At 46.0% G+C, this 24,188-nt stretch overlaps 1 protein-coding gene across 1 annotated transcript; it reads left to right on the forward strand.

Annotated features, from left to right (window-relative positions):
- Positions 1-1,641: 1,641 nt before the first annotated feature.
- Positions 1,642-22,868, forward strand: RRM2B (ribonucleotide reductase regulatory TP53 inducible subunit M2B). The gene is made up of 9 exons (XM_005479458.4): positions 1,642-1,973; positions 6,353-6,505; positions 7,913-8,029; positions 8,942-9,075; positions 10,646-10,740; positions 12,735-12,868; positions 18,772-18,876; positions 19,971-20,084; positions 20,558-22,868. Exons 1-9 carry the CDS (start codon positions 1,863-1,865, stop codon positions 20,708-20,710), a joined length of 1,116 nt encoding a protein of 371 aa, XP_005479515.1. The 5' UTR covers positions 1,642-1,862; the 3' UTR covers positions 20,711-22,868.
- Positions 22,869-24,188: the final 1,320 nt, after the last annotated feature.

Here is a 24,188-nt window from a genome sequence, read left to right on the forward strand (position 1 = left end):
TTTTCCAATTATCACCACAAACTGCTATTATAGTAATAGACTGTTTAGCATAACAAGAGGCAGCTGGTTGCTCCCAGGGGTTCCAGGACTTTTCCATCATGGTGAAACTTCAATATCCCTTTGTCCAGTGGCAGTGGCAGCTAACCAAATGAGTATGCTTGAATACTGTAGTCATGTTGGAAAACAGATTGTTGCCACAACCTGTGGTAAAGTTTCTCTGCACAGAGACTGCAAGGAGACTTAAAGAAATTTTAGGCTTTAGACATACTGAAATGATTCACAAATTGATTTTCTGAGAGTGAACAGTGCTAAGCTGAAAAGCAGATTTCACTTAAATTTATAAATGAAAATTCTTCAACTTACCTGAAATGGCATTTTCATATACAAAATTAGAATTATAACCAATTTTAAAAGGCATCTGAGTATTCTCCCAAAAAGTAACACCTTTTGGAGGAGGGAAGAAAGAGGTAGGACGGTTGAAGCAGTGAAGACTACATTTGCCATAGCAGGACATCTGCCATAGCAGTGAGGAACTAGGGGAGGAATACAGCTTCCACCACCTGTCAAGGAGCTTTTTCTAAACAGGACATTGTAGGTACAGCTGAGTAACCTGAAATCTTGCAAAATTGTGCATAATGCTGTATTCCATTTGTATGCACTTGTCTGTATTTTACTGTTGTGTACATGATTTAATTTTTATAAAACAAAGCTAACAGAAGTTGGCAGATTTTTGTGGAGGTGCAAGAACAGCCACATGCTGTTTGGTTAATCCTTTCCAGTATTTTTCTTTTTCTGTGCATCTTTAGGCACCATGTAATTAAACATAAGGGCAGGCATTTAAGAAGTTATCTCCAAATTCTTGAACAATTTTCTATTGCTAATTATATTAATTTATAGTAGATCTTAATCCCTGTCAGGACAGGGCATTTCCTTATTTAGGGAATTCTAAATAGTAGGGCCAGGACAATGAGATTTGGGGCTAAGACAACTGGTAGACCAGTCAATGTCATTTAATACAAATAGTGTGCTGCTTGTTGGTTTTGGTTCCACAAACTCATGCATCTCCCCTTAAACCACCAGCAAGCTCTGTATTGCACACACCAATAGAATTTGTCTGTAAATGGGTCAGTTGGGTCTGCTCTACATCAGTCAGTGTTCCTCTAATTGCTCTGGACAAAAAGCTGGAATCCCTCGTACTCCATGTACTTGATATGAGTGGAGCTGTTGGACATAAAGATTAAGGAGCTTGTCTAGGTATCCCTGGGAAATAAAACTTCAAGGATGTCTCAGAAATAACAGTACTCAGGTAACAGCAGATATTGTTAATGTGAATCCACCTTTTCTCCTTACGTGTTCTTGCTGTGCTTTTAAGTTACTCAGTCACGTGCTTCTGCTCCTCAGAAAACTCCATGGAAGAAAACAGGAACTGTTTTTGTGCTCAGTCACAGATGTCACCACGGAACTTTTCTTATCCCCTGCCCTGGTGAGGCTTGGGCATCTCTCACAAGACATCAAAAAGCCGCAGGAAACATTGCAGTGCGGAGGAGCGCAGCTGGCCTCACTCCCCCTTCCCGTGCTTGGGGATGGAGAGAGGGGGCGTCTCAGTCACTGTGGCAGCCAGGTGCCTTTAAAAAAAATACCCAAAATTCTTAACGGCACACGAATTCTTAAAGCAGCACCGAAAGTTACCTTTCTGGAAAGGGGACATCAGAATCTTTTGAAGCTCCCTCTGCTCTCAAGAAGGGAGAGAAACAAGCATCCATCGTACCGCCAGTGACGGGCCCTCACGGAGCGTGGCCAGCGCTGCGGCTGTGTTTGTTATTCAACTGCTGAGTCCGCCCCGGGGCGGAGCGGCCTTGGCCATGGCCGTTCCCCCTTCCTCCGCCGCCGCCGCCCCTCACGGAGCAGTCCCGCCGGCCATGGGCGAGCGCCGGGGCCCGGCGGCGCCGCAGGAGGCGGCGGGCCCGGAGCGGGTAAGGCCGGGCGGGGCGGGGAGCGGGGCCGGGCCGGGCCGGGCCGAGGGGGGCTCCGGGAGCGGCGGCGGCAGCGCAGCCCTTGCCCGGCCGGCCCCGCGGCCTCCCCGCCCCGCCGGGCGCTGTGCTGCGCTGCCTCCCCCCCGGGCCCGGCCGGGGACCCGCTGCTTCGGACGGCCCTGGAAAGGGCAGAGGCCCGTCCCCCCGTGCCCTTGTCCCAGCCGGGCCGGAGCGCTCGGACACCGCGGCCCGGGGAGCGCTGGCAGCACCTGCGGGAGATGCGGGCCTGCGAGCGGCGGCCGCGGGCTGCGGCACGGGGCCCGGGCGTGCCGCCCCTGCCGCTCCGGCAGCTCTGCGCCTGCCGGGGCCGGGAAGGTAGAGCTCGTCCTCCTGCCCCCAGCCGCCACGGAGGCAGATGTGGGTCTTGGTGATGCTCCCGGCTTCCCAGGCCCTGCTGACCAGGGAGGCTGCCCCTGGGAGGCGTCTGAGCTGCGTTCTGGTGTCCTCAGTATAACCATGCTAAGCCAGGCTGAGGTGTTCAAGGAGAAAGGATCATCATGGCAGGGAAAAACCCACGTGGTCTTCCTGATCCCTTGTGCCTCATAAGCACTCAGGTATCCAAAACCAGGTGTGCCATGTTAAATACAAGTATAAGGAACCCATTACTGTGTCTTCCTGAAAAGTGACGTGCTGTACTCTTAGGGCAGGTGCATGGTAGTCCTGTGATCCCCTCAAGCATGTCGAACGAGCAGGTGTTGTGCTCCTTGGACGCTGTGCAGTGCAAACCATCTCTCCCAGGAATTGTGATGGACTTCCCAGTTTCACTGCTGGCGTGGCCTGTGCTGCCCAGGGCTGACCTGGATGCTTTGGGAGCTCTTGGGATGCACGTGCAGCCTTTTCTAGGGTGTGAGAGGGTTCATGGTCACAGACCACTGAGTGTATGTTCCACATCACAGTGCTCTGCCAGCACCTTTAGCTTTTTCCCTGGCTACAGCTGATGTAACTGTGATGCTTGCACATGTAGCCCAGCAGCTGTAGCTGTGGGATCTTGGTTGTATGTGTGTATATATATGTTAATTATTTCCTGGTTTGCAGAATTTGAAATTAATGGAAGGTGTTTCAGTACTCCTAAGCAGTTTTTGTTGTCCATTTGGTTTATTGTCATCACCAGAAGAGCTTGTCTCGCAGTTGCAGCGTAACTGGAATATGATGTACTGAAGTGTGCCCAGCAAAGGGCTGATGATTAAGAGACTTCAGCATCTGTTATACAAAGAGAGGCTGTGGGTGTTGGGACTGTTCAGCCTGGAGAAGACTCCAGGGGATTTTGTGAGTGGGTGAAAATACCTAGTGGAGGGAATAAAGGAGACAGAGACAGGCTCTTCTCAGTGGTGCCCTGTGGTGGGACTAGAGGCATTGGTCACACACTGAAGTACAAGAGGTTGCATTTACGTGTGAGAAAACACTTGTTTTTTCTGAAAGTGGTCAGATGCTGGCACAGGTTGCTCACAGAGGTTATGTAGTCTCCATTCTGGTTGACCCTGCTGGTGCAAGGGTTGGCCTGTTCCCACCAGCTTCACCTCTTTTACACATTTAAATCGTGTTGTCTGAACAGAATGAAGCATGTACACTTTAGAAACTCAGTGCCCTTTGTCATTATGGTGAGTGTTTACTGTTTTATGCACCATTATAGCATTAAGAGAAAGATCTGGGGTGCACATTGAAGGTGGTGTTGACCTAGTGACTTCCACCTTCTCCTGCCCCTCACACTCCTGCCAGTGCCTCTGGATCCAGGAAGGCAAGGCAGGAAATGCATTATGCTCCTTCAGCACAAGGTGGTGACTGCTCAGAAGCCTCAGCAGTGATCAGAATGTGCCACACACTTGAAATTGAGTTAAAGAGGATAGGATTGCCTTGTAGCCACTGCCTTCCTGCCAGTTTAGAGCCTGTGAAAGGCTCCTTGCACAGCAGCCTGCCTGTGAAACTCCTCTGCGCCCTGAAGGTGATAAGGGAGGTGGGATGTAGATTATGCAGGAGGTTCCAGTATGGTGTAGCCTCTGTGACTGTCCTTTCCTTTTTTAAAATTAAAAAACCCTTAACAACCAAAACCATCTATTTAACAAAATACTGGTACAGTTTTTAAAACCTTGGGCCAGTCAGCCTCACCTGAATCCCTGGGAAGATGATGGGTCATTTCATCCCACAGTAGAAGACAAGACAGTCATCAGGAGTAGTCACTGTGGATTCACCAAAGGGAACTCATGCTTAACCAATCTGATGACCTTCTGTGATGGGACAATTGGCTGAATGGACAAGGGAGAGCAGTGGATTTTGTCTGCATGGGCTTTAGCCAGGCTTTTGCCAGTGTCTCCCATGGTACCCTCATAGGCAAGCTCAGAAAGCGTGAGCTGGATGAGTGGATGCTGAGGTGGATTGAGCACTGGTCAGGTTTCAGGGCTGTCACTGGTTGTGTCCCCCAGGGTTCAGTGCTGGGCCCAGTATTCTTTCACTTATCCACCAGTGACTAAGATGGAGGGGCAGACGCCTCCTCAGCAAGTTCACTGATGGCACAAAGTTGGGAGGAGCAGCCACTACCCCAGAGGGCTGTGCAGCCCTTCAGAAGGACCTGGGCAGGCTGGAGATGGGCAGAGGAATAGTCTGAAATTCAGCAATGACAAATGGGGAGGAAGGTCTGGGGAGGAATAACCCTGGGGACCAGTACAGGATGGGGGTGACCTGTTGGAAAGCAGCTCTGCAGAGAAGTATCTGGGGGTCCTGGAGGACAGCAAACTGTCTGTGAGCCAGCAGTGGCTGGGATAACAGGGAGAACTTTTGCAGTGTTTCCATTTTCAAATGGTGCGAAAACAGATGGAATTGGCTGGATGCCATTCCCTGAGCACATGGAGCCATTCCTCTATCTCATGTAATTGAGCAGTATTTAGAAATAGAATAAATTGGTAGAATTGTAACCCAGAATGTGCTTCAGTGATGTACTCACTGGGCATCTGGGGTATCTGTGCCACCTGTGCAATGTGCATGGATGTTTGGGTTTTGTTTGTTTTTTTTAAATGTAAATGGCATTATTTGTTTGAGAGTATTTTCCAAATTGAAGTAAAGGAATGTTTTTTATTATGTGAGTAGTTACAATCAGACTGGGTAGTGAAAAGACTGCCTGATACCTCCAGGAAGGTAGAAATAATGGTGTTCAAAACCTTCAGCTCCCCTTCTCTGCTGTATTATATGGAACACCTTGTATGCTGCCTGTGGTTAGTTATCCTCTCCAGCAGTGTCAGTGGCATCTTGGAGCAACCCAGAAAGGCATCCTGCTTGCTGGACTTGTGATCAGTGTGTCACCAGCCCTTCTGCAGAGCTTGCACCCTGCTATCCTGACAGCTCTTCACAGCAGTTGTTTCTGGTAGGTGCTTGGTGACATGTCTGCAGGGATGCAGGGACTGATCCTGGTAGCAGATGTCTCCAGCCAGAGGTGAGGTGAAGGCCCTGCTCAGACCAAAAGAGCAGAGAGAGTGCTCTCTCTGCTACTTTCCACTGGCCTGTTTTCTAAATATCAGCTGTCCCCACCTCCCCAGTTTGGCTGGGCTGGAGCTCAGAAGAAGAGCTGTGTGCAGATGTCCTCTGGAAGGCCATTACAGAAGGATCAGTGTGGGATGGGTGACTCCAGGCAGAGGTTTTCCTGCTGCCAGCTGCTGGGAAGAGGCACTTTGGCTTCATATTGAGGGAGACCCTCCAGGGCAGCCTCCAGACCATGCTGTTGTGTGGGCTGCCCTCGCAGGCTGCATGCACAAACTCCGTGCTGGGACTCGCTGTGGCACAGGCCTGTCCCCTGCCAGTTGGGATTAGTTACTGTCATCTCCTGGGTTTCTTAAGGCAGTCACTCTATCCAGCCCCTAATGGCTGAGCATAAAGCAAAGCTGGGAGGTACCTGGGCAGTGAGCTGGGTGGAGCTGTGCTGGTGGCAGCTGCAGCACCGTGCCGTGACCTCACTCGTGTCTCTGGTGTGTGGGACCGCAGCGGCTGATGTGGCCCCGGGCAGATCTCCCCCCGTGTGCACAGGGCTTTTTGTGTGGCACACGGAGCTTTGTCTGTGGCACACAAGGCTTTGTCTGTGGCACACAAGGCTTTGCCTCTGGCACACGGGGCTTTGTCTGTGGCACACAGGCGCTTCCTGGAAGGGGGCGCTTGCTGAGGGCTGTGCTGGTAGAGCCGGGCGGGCAGCGCTGCGGGAGCACTGATGGAGGGCGAGGGGACACCGACTCCGGGGGGCCAGGTCTGACACGGGTGAACTTCAAACCACACCTTTGGGATAGTGTGAGCAGGAGGAATAAATGGCAGTAACTTTAGCCAGAACTGTGCTTTATTTTTAGAGCTCATCGAGTGCTGCTGAAAATGGTTCTGACCTTGATGAAGAACCTCTACTCAGAAAAAATCCCCGCCGGTTCGTCATCTTCCCCATCCAGTATCCAGACATATGGAAGATGTATAAGCAGGCTCAGGCCTCCTTTTGGACAGCAGAAGAGGTGAGCCCTGGGCCAGTGGGTTGGCAAAAGACAGTCAGACCACTGGGGTCCTGGCACATCTTTCCTAGCTCCGCTGTTGGCTTCTGTGTTGCAAAGGTTGGAGTTAATTTCATCACATCATTCCTGGAAAGCAAGCTGCTTTCACAGGGTGATTCAGCAGAGCTGTTTTACTTGCTTAGTTTAGGATGAGATGGAATCATGTCCTGGGTTGTTTCTCTGGTTATAGAGCAATCCTAAGTCAGATTGCTCTGATTCATGGTCAGACAGCTCCTACCATGCTGTGGTCTCTGAACCTGCAACTGACTCCTTGCCCATGTAAGATGCTTTGGGAAATTTCATGCTGTTCCTTAATATTAGGTACCTAAATTTCCAGACAGACAGTGTTAGTTTTGCTAAAAATGCGTTTAACTGACTCCTGATTGCCCTGGTGAGGTTCTTGCCCTGGTGAGGTGCTTGTCCCATGTTACAGTGCAAGCTCTAAGTTCTTCCCCAGGGTTGCTGGTTAGCTGGACCTGAGTTTGTGGGCAGTGGTCTGGCAACTGCAGAGGAGTGAGATGAAAGCACTGGCAGCCTCTAAATAGAACAGAAAGCATCATGGGATGATGAGGAGCTGCTGGTTGTAGAGGTGGTATTTCATTGCCTGGCTGGGCAGCTTGCTGCGCTGTTGCAGCAGATCTTCATTTAAACTGTTAAAGAAAAAGCATTTGAACTCCTGACTTAGCAGCATTTCCCTTTTACTGTGTTACTGGTTCCTTCTTACACTGTCCTACCATCTGTGGATGCTCTGCATTTTTCACAATCTAGCTCTACTTTAGTGCTGTTTTGGTTCAGAAATCCTACAAACAAACAGAAAAGGCCCATGTGAAGGAAGCTGTGGTTTTCTCTCATGGCTGGGGTTTGATCTGATAGACAAGAACAGTTGCACAGCATTTGCTCCCCACCATTCTTTGACAACATGGAGGCTGAACACCTGCCAAAGGCAAAGTCCCCTCAGTCCATCTTTTGACCCAGTTGGGTTTGGCTTTCTTGGAGTATCAGCATTTATTTTGAGTAAAGTTTAAGTGTCTCAGAATGAGCTCTGGTTACTGGTGTGTGTTCATACTTGTGGCAAAAAGATACTAAGGCTTTTCAAAATCTCATTTATTTATTCAGTAGACACCAATTTTTATTCCAAAATACAAAAGTATAAACTGTGAAACAAGTACATGATGTTACTGTTGCAGAGAGAGGCAACAGTATTGCAGTGTCTCTGTTGTATTTACAGTCACAAGTATTTAAATTCCCTACATGTAAAGATTTGAAAACAAATGCCAAAACTCTGCCTCAGTCACTTGACTGGGCTGCTTGTTTTTACAGAATGATAAATGCAGAAGGACAATAATGTTTTCCTTTTTTTCTTTTCATTAGGTTGATTTGTCAAAGGACCTTCCTCACTGGAACAAGCTGAAAGCAGATGAAAAATACTTTATCTCTCATGTTCTGGCATTTTTTGCAGCCAGTGATGGAATTGTAAATGAAAATCTGGTGAGAAAGACTTACAGAGGGCTTGAATACTTAGTCATCTTATTGTCTTACTAACTTTTCATTTTGGCTTTTTCACATTAATTCATAGGTTGATTTAATGTGTACTTTTTTTTCTTTCCATCTCACCTTTGTCAAATGGAACAAACAGCTTGTTTGTCTGGGAACAGTGTTTGAGTTAAAATGAGTCAGCTGTGGTCATCAGGACTCAAATCACATCACCATTTTGAAGTTCAGTCCCTGGTTGGCTGTGGGATGTGCATTTCTGAATGAATGAATAGAACTCCATATTTTTCTTGTACTCATGTTAATTGAAAAGTAGGGAATACAGATCATGGCTGTGCCATGTATCCCTCATTTTGGTAAAATCTGGTTTGTTCTCACTGAACAGTACCCTAGAATCTCTTAGGGCTGCAGGTGGGTGCTGCTAAAAAGGTGGGGAATTCTTGCTGTTGATGTCTGTTCTGGGCTGGAGAATATCTCATCACAGGTTAGCAGTGGTATCTGTCTGCAAATGCCCAGTTTAAATCTGAAATGTTTGAATGTTTATAACATGTAGTATATATGTGCATGTATTGCATGAAGATGCCTTATGTCATGCTGTTTATGTTTTTAGTGATGAACACAAAATCTGAGGCTTTGTTCAGTACTAAGTGTTTAGTACTGCATTATTTTGTTGTTCTTCCCCTTTTTGCCCTTATGCTTCAGCTCTTAAGTGTATTTACTTCTGCATTTATTTGCTTTATTTTCTTCTGCACCACAGCTATCCTATTGACATGTCTGTGAACAAAGCAAGACAGAACTGCTCCCATCCTGTCTCTGTACCAGAGATCTGTTGTCTCTCCTGTTGAGCTCAGAGCAGTGACATGCAGGACTGTGTTGTTGTACTCATTGCCTGCTTTCTGCTTTTGGCAGGTGGCACGTTTCAGTCAGGAGGTGCAGATCCCAGAAGCTCGTTGTTTCTATGGCTTCCAGATTCTCATTGAGAATGTTCACTCAGAGATGTACAGCTTGCTCATAGACACCTACATCAAAGATCCCAAGAAAAGGTAAACCTGGATGTGTTACAAACCTGTGGGAAATCTGTGGCTGAAGCCTGTGCCACTGTTGTAGGGCAGCATGGCAGCTGTCTCCTGTTTTTGTACTGGCTTTCTTGGGGAATTGGGGGAAGTTCCTTAAAGCTTTTGAGGCCTGCATGTCCTACCCCCAAAATGGAAAGGAATATTTCTGACCAAGGCTTATTGTGGGAGTATCAGAAGGCTAGTTAATATGTGCATAATCTTTTATTGCTGGAAGCACGGAGTATGTGAAATATTAAAGGTTGGATGAGCTCCTTGAGGTTATGGTGCTCCTGCAGTGCTTGCTCTTACATCAGCAAAGCATCAGCCTGAGGAAGTTGAGTGCTCATTATCAAAGTGGTGTTTCCAATGTACAGCAATCACTGTATTGCATCCTTTTTGTCATCAGTGCTTTTTAATGCAATTTTTGAACTGCTTATTTTTGAATGATTGACTTCACCTTTTTTGTCTGAAGTGCTTCCTAGTCCAAACGGGACATACTTGAAAAGCAGCACTTTCCCTCAGAGACTCCATGGTGATGGTTGGGCAGACATTGCTTTCCCACAGTGCTTTCCCATCATCATGTGTTGGTGATGGTGGCAGGACTGCAAGGTTTCCTTTCAGGTTTTCAACATAGGAACAGAGTCTGTGCATGTGGGACCTGTCCTGTTTCTTTGTGGAGTTGGGCAAGATGAGGTTTTGCTCTATGGATAGTCTGAAGTAGCTGGCTTCAAGTCTGAGAGAGACTGTGCTCTGATGGGTGAGCACTCCTGGGATGGGATGTTTGAGTTCACAGCCTTCCTCCCCTGAGCCCGTGGGGATGTTGCATTCTGCACATTTGCCTCCCTCTGCCCTTTTTGTCACAGATGACATTGTGGTTTAACCTGGCAGGCAGCTATCAGCACACAGCAGCTCACTCACTGCCTGCCCCTGCCCAGTGGGGTGGGAGAGAACTGGGGAGAAAAGTAGCAACTGGTGGTTTGAGGTAAAGGCAGTTGGATGGGACAGGAAAATAACAGTAATAATACCAATAATAATAGTAACAATAGTAATAATAATAGTAGTAGTAAAATAATAATCAAGTGGTGCACAATGCAGTTGCTCACTGGCCCCTGGCCAGCTTTCCCCTAGTTTATATTCTGAGCATGACATCAATAGAATATCCCTTTGGCCACTTGGGGTCTTCTCTTCTGGCTGTGTCCCCTCCCAGCTTCCTGTTCCCCCCAGCCTGCTCACTGGTGGAGTGGGGTTAGAAGCTGAAGAGTCCTGGACTTTATGTAAACACTGCTTAGCCACACCTAAAACATCAGTACGTTATCAACATAATTCTCTTTCCAAATATAAGATATAGCACTGTACAAGCAACTAGGAAGAAAGTGAACTCTATCCCAGACAAAGATAGGACAGATCATCACCTCTTTGGGGTGGGAGTGGTCTCTTGCTTGGGTTAGTTCAGAGCCTTGCGTAATGGGATCCTCTGTCTGGTGGAGCTGGAAGGGACAGCCAGGGCAGATTTTCCTAAATCACTATTATGATGTTTTGTTTCTGTTTTCTTCTATAGGGATTTCTTGTTTAATGCTATTGAAACAATGCCTTGTGTTAAGAAGAAAGCAGACTGGGCTCTGAAGTGGATTGAAGACCGAGAATCCACTTTTGGTGTGTAGCTTTTTATAAACTTGTTTCTATTGCATATCACAAATTGACCTTCTGTGAGTAAGCTGCACCCCTGGAACAAGAAATTAAATTCTCCACAGATGTAGTGACTTCTGGGTCTCTGGTTTAACTAAAGAACTAGAAGTAAATTCTGGTGAGCTTGTATGTTTTTATCGTCAGGTAGATAAATAAAGTAATGGCAGTGCCCCCTGAAATCATGTTATGAAAAATGCTCTTTTTTATCTTTATACTGATACCCAGTATTAATTTATACTGAATAACTCTAGTTTCCTCAGTTTTTGCTTGTAGACCTTATTTTCTGGTTTTGATTATTTCTTCTAGTTGGTTCTTATTTTTCACTCAGTGTTCAGAACAGGGCAGCTGAAGTTTTTGCAAGTCCAGGTATTTTCTGTGTCCATGTTCCTATAGAGAAATCCATGGGTTTTTTTGTAACAGAGGCATGTCTGAGCCTGGACAAAAAAGATTCAAGAACCATCTATTTCTGGTGTTTCTGGTTTGCTGTTGGGACCAGGTTTCTAGTTTTTGCATCTCATTTCACAGCTGGGACAGTGGCTCAGTTTCCATCAATGTGCTGCAGGACATCCTTAGAAATGTTCTGCATTCAGCATTACAGTGTTGACTTGGAAGGGTTTGCTGTAGCTGAAATGCATAATGTGTGCACTCTGGTGAATTTTTTAAAGCAAACATCCTGTGTATTTTGAGAAAGTGTAGGAGATGGAGAGATTCAGCCTGGTGAACAAAATAAATCTGAACATTGTTCTTTTGCAGCATCTGTTCACAGCTCTTGTTTGAGAGAGGTTCTTTTTTGTAGCTGTACATTGTTCTGTCCTGGCTCCCACTGCCTCCCTGGTCTGGCTTTGCTTGCTGTGTGTGAAACCCCTTCATCATCCCTTTGTTTGGCTCCCAGCAGTGTGGGATGTGCCAGGAATCAGAAAGTCCCCTTACTCAAAAAGCAGTGTGCCCCCTGCTCCCTGCCCCCAAGCTTAATGCATTTTATCCAAATAAGTAATCAGTCTTCTGCTTCATTAAACCTATATTTTATAAGCAGCCTTTCCATTCCTGTGTAGCAGTAACCTACAAGACTTTTAGTGTTGCCAGAAAAAATCTTTCTTTAATAACTTCTGTGATACTTGTAAGTTGGTATTGCTCTCTGTGCTTTTTCCTAATTTGAATTTCTTCTGATGAGCCAGCAGTTGACGTTTGTATCTCATAGAGGAACTAGAACATCTGGCTACTTTGGGTTATTTTTAAAACAAAATTCTGTGTAGTTCTTAGTGGGAAAAGGCACCAGAACTCAGTGCCAAAGCTGTTCATGTTAGAACATACACAATGAGCCTGTGAAGTTGTTTGAAGTAGTGTACATGGAGGGATGTGGCTTCACTAAACAGTCAGATGGTCTTGTAGTCTGAAGAAATACATTCATGTAGAGAACAAGGAGAACTGAGACCAATAATGCCTTGCTTTCCTTGAACTGAAGGTGGGATAACACAAGTAGTTATTTGTGTCTTGACTTATGTTCTGTGAAAGGACTTTCACTCCTTTAAGAATATGGTTTATGTAGATTCCCAACAAGAAGAAATTGTGGTGTAGGGTTTTTAGTGTAATTTATGAGATTGGCCCTTTTCTCAGTTTTGGCTGTCAGTTACACAGCTGCTTTCCTGCCTTTCAGGAGAAAGAGACAGTGGAGTACTAATGTCCAGGCCACTTTGGACAATTACCTTCTTTTGCTTCTGACCTGTGGCAGTTCAGTGGGTGCCCTGGTTCTCCAGTTCTGCTGGGGTTGTTATGGCTGAGTGCTGTGGGGTGTGTAGACCCACTGTGCATCAGGATCTGCTGACACATGTAGTCAAAAAGCATCTGGTGCTGCAAGGGAGATTACTTTTCTCCAGCATCACTCTGTCTGATGCAAATGGTGCCTCTTGCTGATGAGCAATAGAGCAATTTGTGTCTAACAAAAAATGTGCTATGTTAAACAGGTGAGAGAGTGGTTGCCTTTGCTGCAGTGGAAGGCATCTTCTTTTCGGGTTCCTTTGCTGCTATATTTTGGCTGAAGAAGAGGGGCCTGATGCCTGGATTGACTTTCTCCAATGAACTTATTAGCAGAGATGAGGTAATGTGACATGTCCTACACACCATTTGGGAAGAAAAGTGAGTTTCCAGGGCTAGGGTAGAATTATATTTGTGAAGAACCTATAATCTTGACAGAGGAAGGGGAAGGAAGCAGACTTTTACCAATAATTACAGAATCATAGAATCATTTTAGTTGCAAAAGACCTTTAAGATCACTGAATCAAACTGTTAACCTGCCACTGCCATGTCCCCTGCTAAACCATGCCCCTAAAGTACGACATTCATATCTTTTGGTGACTCAACCACTTCCTTGGACAGACTATTCTAATACTTGACAGCAATTGCCATGAAGTTTTTTGTAATATCCAGTCTAATCTCCTGCTTGATGCAACTTGAGGCTGTTTCCTCTTGTCCTGTCGCTTGGAAGAGGGTGACCCACACCTCACTACAACCTGCTCTCAGGCAGCTGTAGAGAGCTCAGGTCTCCCATGAGCCTCCTTTTCTCCAGTCTAAATACCTCCATCTCCCTCAGCCAGTCCTCCTAAGACTGGTGCTCCAGACCCTTCACCAGCTTTGTTGCCCTTCCCTGGACTTGCTACAGCACCTCAGTGTCCTTCTTGTAGTGAGGGGCCCAAAACTGAGCACTTGATTCAAGATATGACCTCATCAATGCCAGGGGGACAATCACTGCCCTGGTCCTTTTGCCACGCTATTCCTCACACAAGCCAGGATGCTTCTGGCCTTCTTGGCCACCTGGGCACACACTGGCTCGTGTTCAGCTGCTCTCAACCAGCACCCTCAGGTCCTTTTCCACTGGGCTGCTTTCCAGCCACTCTGTCCAAGTCTTTAGCACTGCATGGGGTTGTTGTGGCACAAATGCAGGACCTGGTGTTTGGCCTTGTGGAACCTCACACCATTGTCTTCAGTCCACTGATCCAGCCTGTCCACATCCCTCTGCCTTCCTCGCCTCCAGCAGATGAACATTCCTACCAAACTTGGTGTCATCTGCAAACTAACTGAGGGTGCGCTCAATGCAGTTTACTACTGATAAAGGTATGAAACAGGACTGGCCACTCAGGCCAGTAACACATATATGTATATATAGTGCACATAACATAGCACAACTGAGCCCTAAGGAGCACTGCCTGTGGCAGCCACCAACTGCCTTTAATTCTTACCATGTTTTGTGGCCTGGCCATCCAGACAGTTTTATACCCAGCAAACAGCACTGATGAACTTAAAGCCTGGGTGCCATTGGGTCCCTCAGCAGAAATACCTGTTTTTAAAGGAGTAAACATAAACACTAGTGTTCCAATTGTGATTTAACCCCAGCCAGCAATCAAGCCCCATGCAACCACTCTCTCACTCCCCCACCAGTAGTATCAGGGAGAGAATCAGAAGGGTAAAAGATGGAAAACTCATGGGTTGATGTGAAGACAGTTTAATAGGGAAACCAAAAGTCACACACACACGAGCAAATCAAAACAAGGAATTAATTCAGTGTTTTCTATGGGCAGGTGTTCAGCCATCTCTAGGAGGGCAGGGCCCCATCAGGTGCAACAGTGACTTGGGAAGGCAAATGGCATTACTCCAAAGGCACCCCACCTTTCTTCCCCCCATTTTATATACTGAATGTCACATGGTCTGGAATATCCCTTTGGTCAGTTTGGGTCACCTGTCCTAGCTCTGGACAGGTGTTGTGTCTCCTCCCAACCTCCCATGCACTCCCAGCTTCCTCACCTGGGTGGCAGTACAAGAAGCAGAAAAGGCCTTGGCTCTGTGTAAGCCCTGCTCAGCAATGGCAAAAACATCTCAATATTATCAACCCTGTGTTCAGCACAAATCCAAAACACAGACCCATACTGTACTTGAAGAACACCAACCCTACCCCAAAACAGCACACCAGCCAAAACCAGCACACCAATGTATATAGTATTATCAAAAAGAGGGATTTTGTAGATTGAAGGGGATGTTTGTTTTCCTGTGCTGTGAAGGGAGGCAGAGGCCCAGCTGCTCAAGTGGTGGGGTGGAATTGCATGGCCCCAGCTGCAGGGGGGGCTGGCTGGAGCAAGGACCTGGATAGTGTGTGACTCTGAGATGTGCTGTGCCTCAGCTACTTCAGGCAGGTTCAGGTGGGCTCCAGGTACCACTCCTCACTTGATTCTGGTTGTGGGTCCCAGAGCTTGCAGACAGCCACCTGCATCCATCACCAAGGCAGCTGTGGCAGGTTGCTGCAGAAGCAGCAGATACCACTCCTCTCCATGGGCTTGTGTTGCTGCTCAGCAATAAAATCTCCTGGGAGGGGGCAACCACAGATCTGCCTTTGAGGAGAGTGCTTCTTAACTTAGGATGTGAGGTATGTGAGGGGCTGCATGTCAGCACACCAGATATGACAGACCACTTACAAGTGCCCCTTCTTTGTACTGCTTCCTTCTTTCTTTTTACTTTCTCCCTGTAAGTTTGCAGCTGTTGTTTATGGCTGGGGACTGTGCACTGCACTGCTTACATCACTGTCAGCACTGAAAAACTAGAAAGACCAGTTTTGTATGCAGTATAAACTTGCTAGTTGTTATGGTTTAGGGCAAATTTGTTAAAGAATCTGCAAAGGAGGGCCCCTCCAGAAAGCGAAACCAACACGGCCCCTCCCCCCAACCGGTTCGGGAAAAAATTCCTCGGAGAGAGGTGGAAAGAACCTGTTTATTTGACTGGCCCTGCACCCCCCAGCACACAAAATGAACAATACCCGATGACACCGCTTTGAGAAAGATGGCAAAATTAGAAAGTCTCTTTCAGGGGTGGTTGCTCTGTTCTCAGTCCCTCCGGCGCTGGGCCAGCCGCTGCAGCCGAGCCTTCGGTGTTCCCGGGTCCCAGTCCAGAGCAGGTTCGAGATGGTCACAGGAACAGGAGAGGAGAAACAGTCCAGGAAGCAATGTGGACTGTTTAGCTAGAACTAGCTAATAAGCAGAGGCAGAAAGCAGAGCAGAAGCAAGAGCAGAAAAAGAGAGCAAGCAAAAGCAGCAAGCTGAAGCTGGAAGTGAAAAAACAGCCCTGTGTACCGCTTGTCTCTGTGTCTCTGATAAGAGAAACCCAAACAAAACTTCCACTCTTCAGAGCTGGTCTTAAAGGCACAGAACAGATGAATGGGGATATACAAGCATCATAACGTCACCCCAGGACACTAGTGGTTGTAACTTAGCAGAGTTGGTCTTAATGTGTAAAGAGCTTTTTTATAATGGAAGTAATTTTCATGGGTTAGATAAATTGCTTTGAAATGAGACATCTTATGATATGTCTTTAAAAGACACTTTTGAAGAAAGTGATATGATGAGTAAGGAAAACCAAATAATTCTTCAGCCTTCACCTTCCTTGTGTCTTTTGTGAGTCATCATGAACTGATCCATTTGAGTGAGGCAGGATTTGTTTGTTACAAGGATCACTTGCTGGTGAGTGAATGTAACTGTACTTTTCTGCAGAGTCAAGCACCAAAAGACTAAAATTTTCTTGAGCTCTGCTGGCATAATTCCAACTGCAGTTCTGTTATGAAGGTTAAAGCTTGGTGCACAGAGCACCTGCATTGAAACCCAGTGGCAGTAAAAAGAATCCTCAATGGAAAACTACAAACTGTTTTTTGATGCACCTGAACAGATAAATGATCAACGTTCACTGTGTTTTTTGAGCTGCTGGCTCTGCTCCCAGGCTGTTCTTGAGCTGATGCTTAAAGGTGCAAAGCTGGTAGGAGCCCCAGTCAGCAGAGCACATGGGTTCGTGGAGAAGCCAGGCATGTCCTGCATCCTGCTTCCCTGGATAAGGCCATGGGAAGCCTTGCAGCAGGCAGTTAATGCAGTCACTGGAGGGGAGGATATTTCCAAAATTAATAACTTCAGGGCTGTTTCATGACCTTAATCAGAAGGATTTTATAGACTTTCCAAAAAGGTTTTCACTGAATCACAATGTTGTTAGGGTTGGAAGGGTCCTCTGGAAATCCACGCAGGGTCACCTGAAGCAGCTAACACAAGAAGGTGTCCAGGTGGGTTTGGAATGTCTCCAGGGAGGGAGGCTCTGCAATCACCCTGGGCAGCCTGTTCCAGTGCTCTGTCACACTTGATGTGAAGAAGTTCTTTCTCATATTGAAGTGCAACTTGTGTTTTAGTTTACAGCCATTGCTCCTCATGCTGTTTCTGGGCACCACTGAAAAGAGTCTGGCATCCTCCTCTTGGCACCTAGCTGTCCTGGCTTCAGCCAATGACAGGGTTAATTTTTTGCAGTAGCTGTGAGGGGGTAGAGCCTGAAGCTGTGTGGCTAAGACCCTACTGTTATTGGGTACCATCTCAGGTCATTGACAGGGGTGGGGAAAAGAAGGGACTCCCTCTCTTGCTTTTGAGAAGAGGGTGTTCCTTCCAGTGGGAAAAAATGTAGTTGGGAATTTGTCATGGGTTTCCATGTAAATAGCTTGTCTTACACAGTCTGTTGTTCATATTGCTGTTACCATCCCTTTTCTTATCTCACTGTTGTTTCCAGTAAATTGTTCTTACCCATCCTGTGATTTTCACCTTTTGTGCCTCCATTCAGAGCAGGAAGGGGCAAGGGGAGGCCAGGGGTGTCTTGGTGGTGGCAGGGGGCAAGCAAGTGGCATCTGGTTTGGGAGAGTCTTGGTAGGGGCACTGAACTGGGGAGTACCATTCCTAAACCACAACACCACCTTTGAGATAAGTATATGCATCAATGAGATCCCCTCTCAGTGTTCTCCAGATTAAACAGGCCCAGCTTCTGCAGTCTCTTCTCATTAAAAGATGCTCCAGACCCCTCATCATTTTTGTGACCTCTGCTGGACCCTCTCCAGTAGCTCCTTGTCTATTCCATACTGAGGATCCCAGTACTGGACGCAGCAGTCCGGGTGTGACCTCGCCAGGGATGGGCAGAGGGAGAGGATCACCTCGCTTGACCTGCTGGCCACTCTTCCCGATGCACCCTGAGATACCCTTGGCCCTTCTGATCATGTGAGCACTGCAGGCTCAGTCACCTTGTTATCCACTGAGACTCCCAGGTCTGTTGCAGCAGAACAGCTCTCTAGTAGGTCAGCCCCCAGGTTTTGCTTTGACCCTTGGTAGTGACAATACTGGATTGTCTTGTAGCCCATAGTCTGCCAAATTCTTTCTGATTGGTTTTCACTCTGGATGTGCCCTCTTGGTGTTTATTGGCTGTAATCACCACCTTGCAGTTGAGAGGAGAAATAGTAGCACAGTGCTCCTTTAGGCTGGCAGTGGTAGGTGTGGCTGAAGCAAGTTAAAGAGAAGCTGAGGTGCCTCTGGGAGCAGCTGTCTGGGGTTGCTTGTCTCCTGGCGTTTTCTTACCTTGGCAGGAGACTTTTCTGGAAATCCTGGAAAGGAGCACAGTTTACTAGGCTCTGTGCAGGATAGCTGGGTGAAATGAGAAGGGAACTTTAGTTGGAGAAGAGATGATTTGTTAATCTTGAGTTTGGTGACTTTAATCTGAATCTGCCTTTCTGAAAATGCTGTCGGGAGAAGCAAGGGAAGAAATGCTACTGAAAGAATTTAAATCAAGTATCTCAAAGCAAAGAGCAAGTAAACAGTGTGTTTTAACTCACAAGTAGTTTTGCAGATCTTGATGTAGAAGTCTTTCAGCATAATCATCCCTGACAGGAGGCAGAGACCAGCAAGACTCTGTGTAGGATCACTCACAGTAGAGCAGCCCTCAGAAAAGTTTTAACCTGAGAAACATGTGTGCTGAACATTATTTTGGCACAGGTGGCATGTGTTAGATTTGAGATGTTACTGGATTGTAAACTACAAGTGATAACATTAAGGCTTTCATAAAAGCAGGAGGCTGGGAAACTTCAACCCAAATGACACTGCCTGAAAATAAGAGCAAACTATGTGGAAGAGCAGAAAATTGACTGTGTTTTTCATTGTTCTCTTATTTCAGGGTCTGCACTGTGATTTTGCTTGTCTAATGTTCCATTATTTAGTGAACAGACCATCAGAAGAGCGAGTGTGTGAGATCATCGTTAATGCTGTAGAGATTGAGCAGGTAATCCTGGCTGTGACAGCATTGTGGGCAGCACAGGCTTAGTCTGAGGTGTGATAATAAACAAATTAACTTCTAACTTTTGGGATTCCATGTTTGATTCTTGGCTCAGGCTTCATTCCTGATGCGTTATACTGTTCCTTCCCTCTTCCTTAACGGTGACAATAAGAGTCAGAGACTTTGTGATTCAGTTGTCAAGCAACTGGGGCAAGCTGAAGCTGGCAGCTGGTTTTCTCTTTAATGACAGAAAGGAAGAAAAGCTGTCTTATTTGATGTTGAATAGAATAGTTAGAGTTGGAAGGGACCTACAATAATGAACTGCAGCTGTCTCTTAGAGAGCAGTTTGTTTACATCTGTCCTTTCAGGATCTTTGTCTCTCCCTATTGTATTCACATCTCTGCTTGTCCTCAGGAGAAGGCGGGTCTGTTCTGGCCATGAGTATCATGCTGTCTTCTGGCTTTTCCTGAGGTTGATGTCAGGTTCTTTCATGTGAAGTGATGCCCTTTCTGCAGGCACAAGTTTCTGCATGGCTGAGTGTTTGGCAGGATTTTAGTTTAGCTTTCTTTCCTGTTGTTATCTAACTACTGTGACGATGACAAATGCCCTTCTTTGTCTCACAACACTGAGACAGGTGTGCATTGGTGCCTGAATATACACATGACTGGGTTCAGCACTCATATGTATCACTGCCCTCTCATCTGTCACTCTGTAATGGCTGGAAGCCAGGAAAACTGGTGATTTCTTGATCTATCCCTGCTCCCACTAGTATGGTCTGTAGGTTTATTGAAGTTGGAGCTTAAGTTTACACTGAAACTTATGCTGGGGGATTGGAGAAAAGCAGATTAGAGGGGCAGTGATAAAAATCTTATGCCTTTTCCAGAGTAACAGGCTAAAAATAAAGGAAGATACAAACAGTTACTGAAAACAGAAGGTATTTGTTGAATTTAGTGATGCAAGTTATTTATTTAGACAACTTCCTGGGGAGCCTGGAACATCACAAATTATGTTACTGTGAAACACAGGTGTCTTCTCTCCTTTTCTCCTATTTTTTTCTTAAATTTCATTTCTCTAAATGTCATCTGTATTTTAACTTCTAGGAGTTTCTAACTGAGGCATTACCTGTGGGTCTGATTGGAATGAATTGCACCTTGATGAAACAATACATTGAATTTGTTGCAGACCGGTTACTGATGGAGCTTGGGTTCTCAAAGGTAAGAGATGGAATTGCCCCAAATGCTGGCCTGCCAGTGCAGCCCACAGGAACTGTCAGCACAAAGCAATCCCTTGTCATGCTGGGGAGCAGGTCATATTTAGCACATGGACTTCCTGTGAGTGACAGCCGAAACCACAGCATTCATACCTATGGTTCGCTGTAAAAGAGTAAGAACAATGTAGGCCTTTGTTTCCCTTCAGCTGCTCAGCAGGTTTGTAATGGGAAATGCAAGCTGTGCTCAGATGCTGCAGTGCTTGAGGAATAACATGCACCTTGCACAAATGAGCTAAACCACAGACCAAACTCCTGGGAGCGGCAGTGCTGAATTTGCTTCAAGAGGGGTCCGTGGATCCTATAGGATATTGCAGCCAGAGGTGGTCTAGTTTGAAAGAGTTCGACAGTTTTGTTTGTGGTGGGGTTTTTAAAGCATTATTTCCCTGTCAGAATCACCAGTGTGTTTTCCTTCCCCAGGTCTTTAATGCAGAAAATCCTTTTGATTTCATGGAGAATATTTCTCTGGAAGGAAAAACAAATTTCTTTGAGAAGCGGGTTTCGGAATATCAACGTTTTGCTGTTATGGCAGAAACAATGGACAATGTCTTTACTCTGGATGCAGATTTTTGACAAATTGGCAAATGAATGGTGACTGTTTCCCTCTCCTCATCTCCCTTTATGCTGTGAAGTTGATTTAATTTCTTCTCATGGAAATCAGAGTCTACTGGGATATTTTTCCTGGGTTTTCATGTTGTTTGTCAGAGGAGTAAATATATTTCTCTCTGTGTCATTTGAAAAACAAAAGGGGGATTGTTTGTAAAAACTTTTGGCTTTGTAAAAGGATGGCCTTTTTAAGATTCCCTTGACTCATCTGCTGTTAATGCTGTCTTTAAAAATGACATGGAATGGATGCTACTACTTTTTAAAGAGTTCAGTAGTGTTTTAAGAAAGCAAACTGTATATTTACCTCATGTTATGGTATTTTAATCTGAAAACCAGCTGAGGCATCACTCCATGTAAAAATGTTGCTATAAATTATTTTCCTCTTTCCTGTTTTCATGTTTATAGATTTGGTATAGAGTAAAAGCTCTTCTGTTTCATCCTCTTGCAGATACAGTAATAATTGAATGTAGGGAAACCTTAATGAGGTCTGAACTATAGAATGTTATTAAACCTGGGAATTATGGGCAATCTCCCCATTAACCTGGCTTCTGGTCTGAAAAAATTTTTACTCAGATTGGAAAACTGGTGGGTCTTGGAAGACATGTAATTCAAATGCATGTGATTCACAGCTGTTACTGAACAGGTCAGTGGACTTTGAATGGTCCTTGAAAAGGCACACCTGTTAACAGTGGAGAAATACCACATCCTGTAGTTCTTTGGCTTGTGCTGCCTGTTTTCCCATGCTTCACTGATCAAGTGCCTTATTAAGCAATCTGTAGTTGTATTTGTAATCATCTGACACTGAAACAGCCAGCTCCGGGTGTTGTCCATCTCCCCTTGTCGTGCTGGGTGTTTTGATATTCTCCCTTTCTTGGTTGCACTTGTGCACTGAAGGGGTGAGAAGACATGTCATTCCAAGGGATTATCCCTTGAGGTGCTACAAACAGACTCCTGGGGCTGTAAGGAAGCACCCAGTAATGTATGCAGGTACATCAGGTTGTGTGTCTGATCTGAATCATTGGAACCATTGTCACAGAAGAGCTTCTGAAAGAAGGTATTAAACATTTAAAAAACAAAACAAAAGTAGTATGGAGTAGCAGCATCTTACAAAGGACTGTTTGGTTTTTGATTGTGTGCCTGAAAACTGTTTGTAATTTTTTGATACCACATGGAGAAAATAGATTGAAGAGTGGTTAATGCACTGCAGTGGTGCTTGGGGTGGGACGGATGCTATTCAGCTGTACCTGACTTATCTGCAAATAAATAGGCTCTTTTTTCCAAGATGAAGTGAATATACAAGAGCTAGGCAAAGGGTTCTGCTTTATTAAACCCAAGCATTTTTCATAATATTCATAATTTTTGGAAGAGCTTTTGTAAGTCTTACGGTTGCAAATATCTTGTGCTGCTTTTGATATACCTGGCATGAGCCAAACTAACAGCCCAGGGTTATCAGTGATGGGGTAACACAAGTGTTATTTCCCTGCCAGCCCAGATCAGCCATAGTCCTGGGTACCTGAGTTCCATGGAACAGGTCCACTGCCTTAGCATAGTTCCCAGTGAACAACTGTCCCTGCTGTAAAAATAAGCAGCAAAATTCACTCTGTTTTTTTAGTCTCTTTTTAGTAAAAGATCAGGAGTATGTACTGAACATGGAAATGGAACAGCTTTTTTTTTTCCTAGAGAAGAGCCTGCATCATGTGACATAAGGTACTTGGAAGAGAGCAGAGTGGAACATTGAGAATACAGAGAAAAGCTGGAGCTTGGTGGCCCTCACTAACATCCTGAAACTGCAAGAGAACTGTGGACTCAGTGGGAAAACTCAATGCCTTTTGGAAATTCTGAGTTGATAGGGCAGAAGGAGAAAATACTGTAAATGCGTCTGTTGTTGGAGTAATGGAACCTATTATGTCACTGAAAGTACTAAAAAGTATTTATTTTGAGTGTTGTGAATTATGATGAGAGTATAGAGAGTGTTCTAATATGAAACTGCAATGTGCTCAGGTTCTGTAAATGTCTGTGAGATACCAAAGTCTGGTACAACAGCTCCCACTCGATTTGTATGTAAAATATGTGTTGTTCAATAAAATCTGAGTGTGGGGAAACCCATGCCTTCATTTACAAATTACATGCTTCCTTGTGAAATCCAAAGTGATAAAATTGGGATATGACAGAGTAAGTCAGTATTCACAGCTTTTGGATTGTGGGAGAAAGTTGTGAGTGCTCTATATATTGTCTTGCACTTTTTGGAGCTCTTGACTTGCTCTTTCTTGTTCCTGGAAATAGGTTTTGCAGTCTAGTGAGCAAACAAGTGGGTTTGGTGTTTGTTTGTTTTGTTTTGTTTTTAATTGGGATTTTCTGCCACAAGGAGAAATCTTTTGGGTGTCTGTAAGGTTCAGTGAAGAAACACTCCAAAAATGTATTGTCAGTGGGTGGTACCTGATATATCAAGAGCACCATGCCCTTGGGCACAGCATCATCAGGTTCAGGCCCCGAGCTGGGGCCAGCCAGGCACCTGCCTGAAGCCAAACTCTGATCACCTGGCTGTGAGCTGGCACAGCTTCACACCTGCTCGTGTAGGCACTGTCAGGGCTGTCATTTCAGAAGTCTTGTCCCTGCAGCCTCCTTGAGACAGGCATGACAGGCAGAAGGTGCCTTCTTCCCCCAGCACTGGGCACTGGGCAGAAACCCCGGGGGCTTCTGAGGGCTCTGTGTGTCTCACACTGTGGCCATCAAGCTTAAGAAAGCCTGGTGGGTCTGTGTGTGGGGGAGAAGGTGCAAAGCATCCCTTCAGTGTACACATGGTCTCTGTGCCCTGAGTTGGAATAAAGCTGGTGTGTGACTTCAGTGTGACAGAGAAGGGGCTTCCTTGGAGGTGCTTGTCTCGTGGTGAAGAACATCTGCAAGGGTCAGATGAGTAGAAACCTCCTTCTAGGGTCTGCAATAGGAGCTGTAGCTCATGGGAAGAATCCCCACTTTTAATTCCAGAGTGGCCTCTGTAGTTCCCATTGTTCCCTTTCAAGCAGACATGTGCCTCCCAGCAAGTCCCCTGAGCTGGTTATCAGTAGCCACAGGCAGACATGGTGCTCCCAACGCCCTGCTCTGGCTGTGAAACCACTGCCCAGTGCAGTAGGTCAGTGAATATTCCCAGCCCTTGTTGGGAAATCAAAGAAAGCAGGGGAAGGCAGGGCAGTTAGCAACCTTTTTCTTAGTTTTTCTGGACTGGTGAGATTTTTGCTGCAGATGAGGATGCTGTGTGTGTGGCAGCACCATCAGAACTGCCACCTGCCTCTGGCCAGCTGACACTGTGCTGATCCACTTCCACCACATTTCTTGTCCTTGTCTTTGAGTGATGAAAGCTTTGAAAGAGCAAGCGTGGTCACCCAGCCTGCCAGAGGAGCATCTTCCTTCTGGCCTTCCTAGGGGGATGATCTGGGCTGCTTTTTCC

The sequence above is a fragment of the Zonotrichia albicollis genome, chromosome 1 (genome assembly GCF_047830755.1).
Source record: "Zonotrichia albicollis isolate bZonAlb1 chromosome 1, bZonAlb1.hap1, whole genome shotgun sequence".
NCBI classification, from domain to species: domain Eukaryota; kingdom Metazoa; phylum Chordata; class Aves; order Passeriformes; family Passerellidae; genus Zonotrichia; species Zonotrichia albicollis.

Bases quoted from the DNA above. Each gene is read 5' to 3' on its own strand.
- RRM2B (XM_005479458.4), top strand. From the start codon at position 1,863: ATGGCCGTTCCCCCTTCCTCCGCCGCCGCCGCCCCTCACGGAGCAGTC. The intron at 6,506-7,912 runs GTGAGCCCTGGG...TCTTTTCATTAG, and splicing joins CCTTTTGGACAGCAGAAGAG to GTTGATTTGTCAAAGGACCT. The intron at 8,030-8,941 runs GTGAGAAAGACT...TGCTTTTGGCAG, and splicing joins GAATTGTAAATGAAAATCTG to GTGGCACGTTTCAGTCAGGA.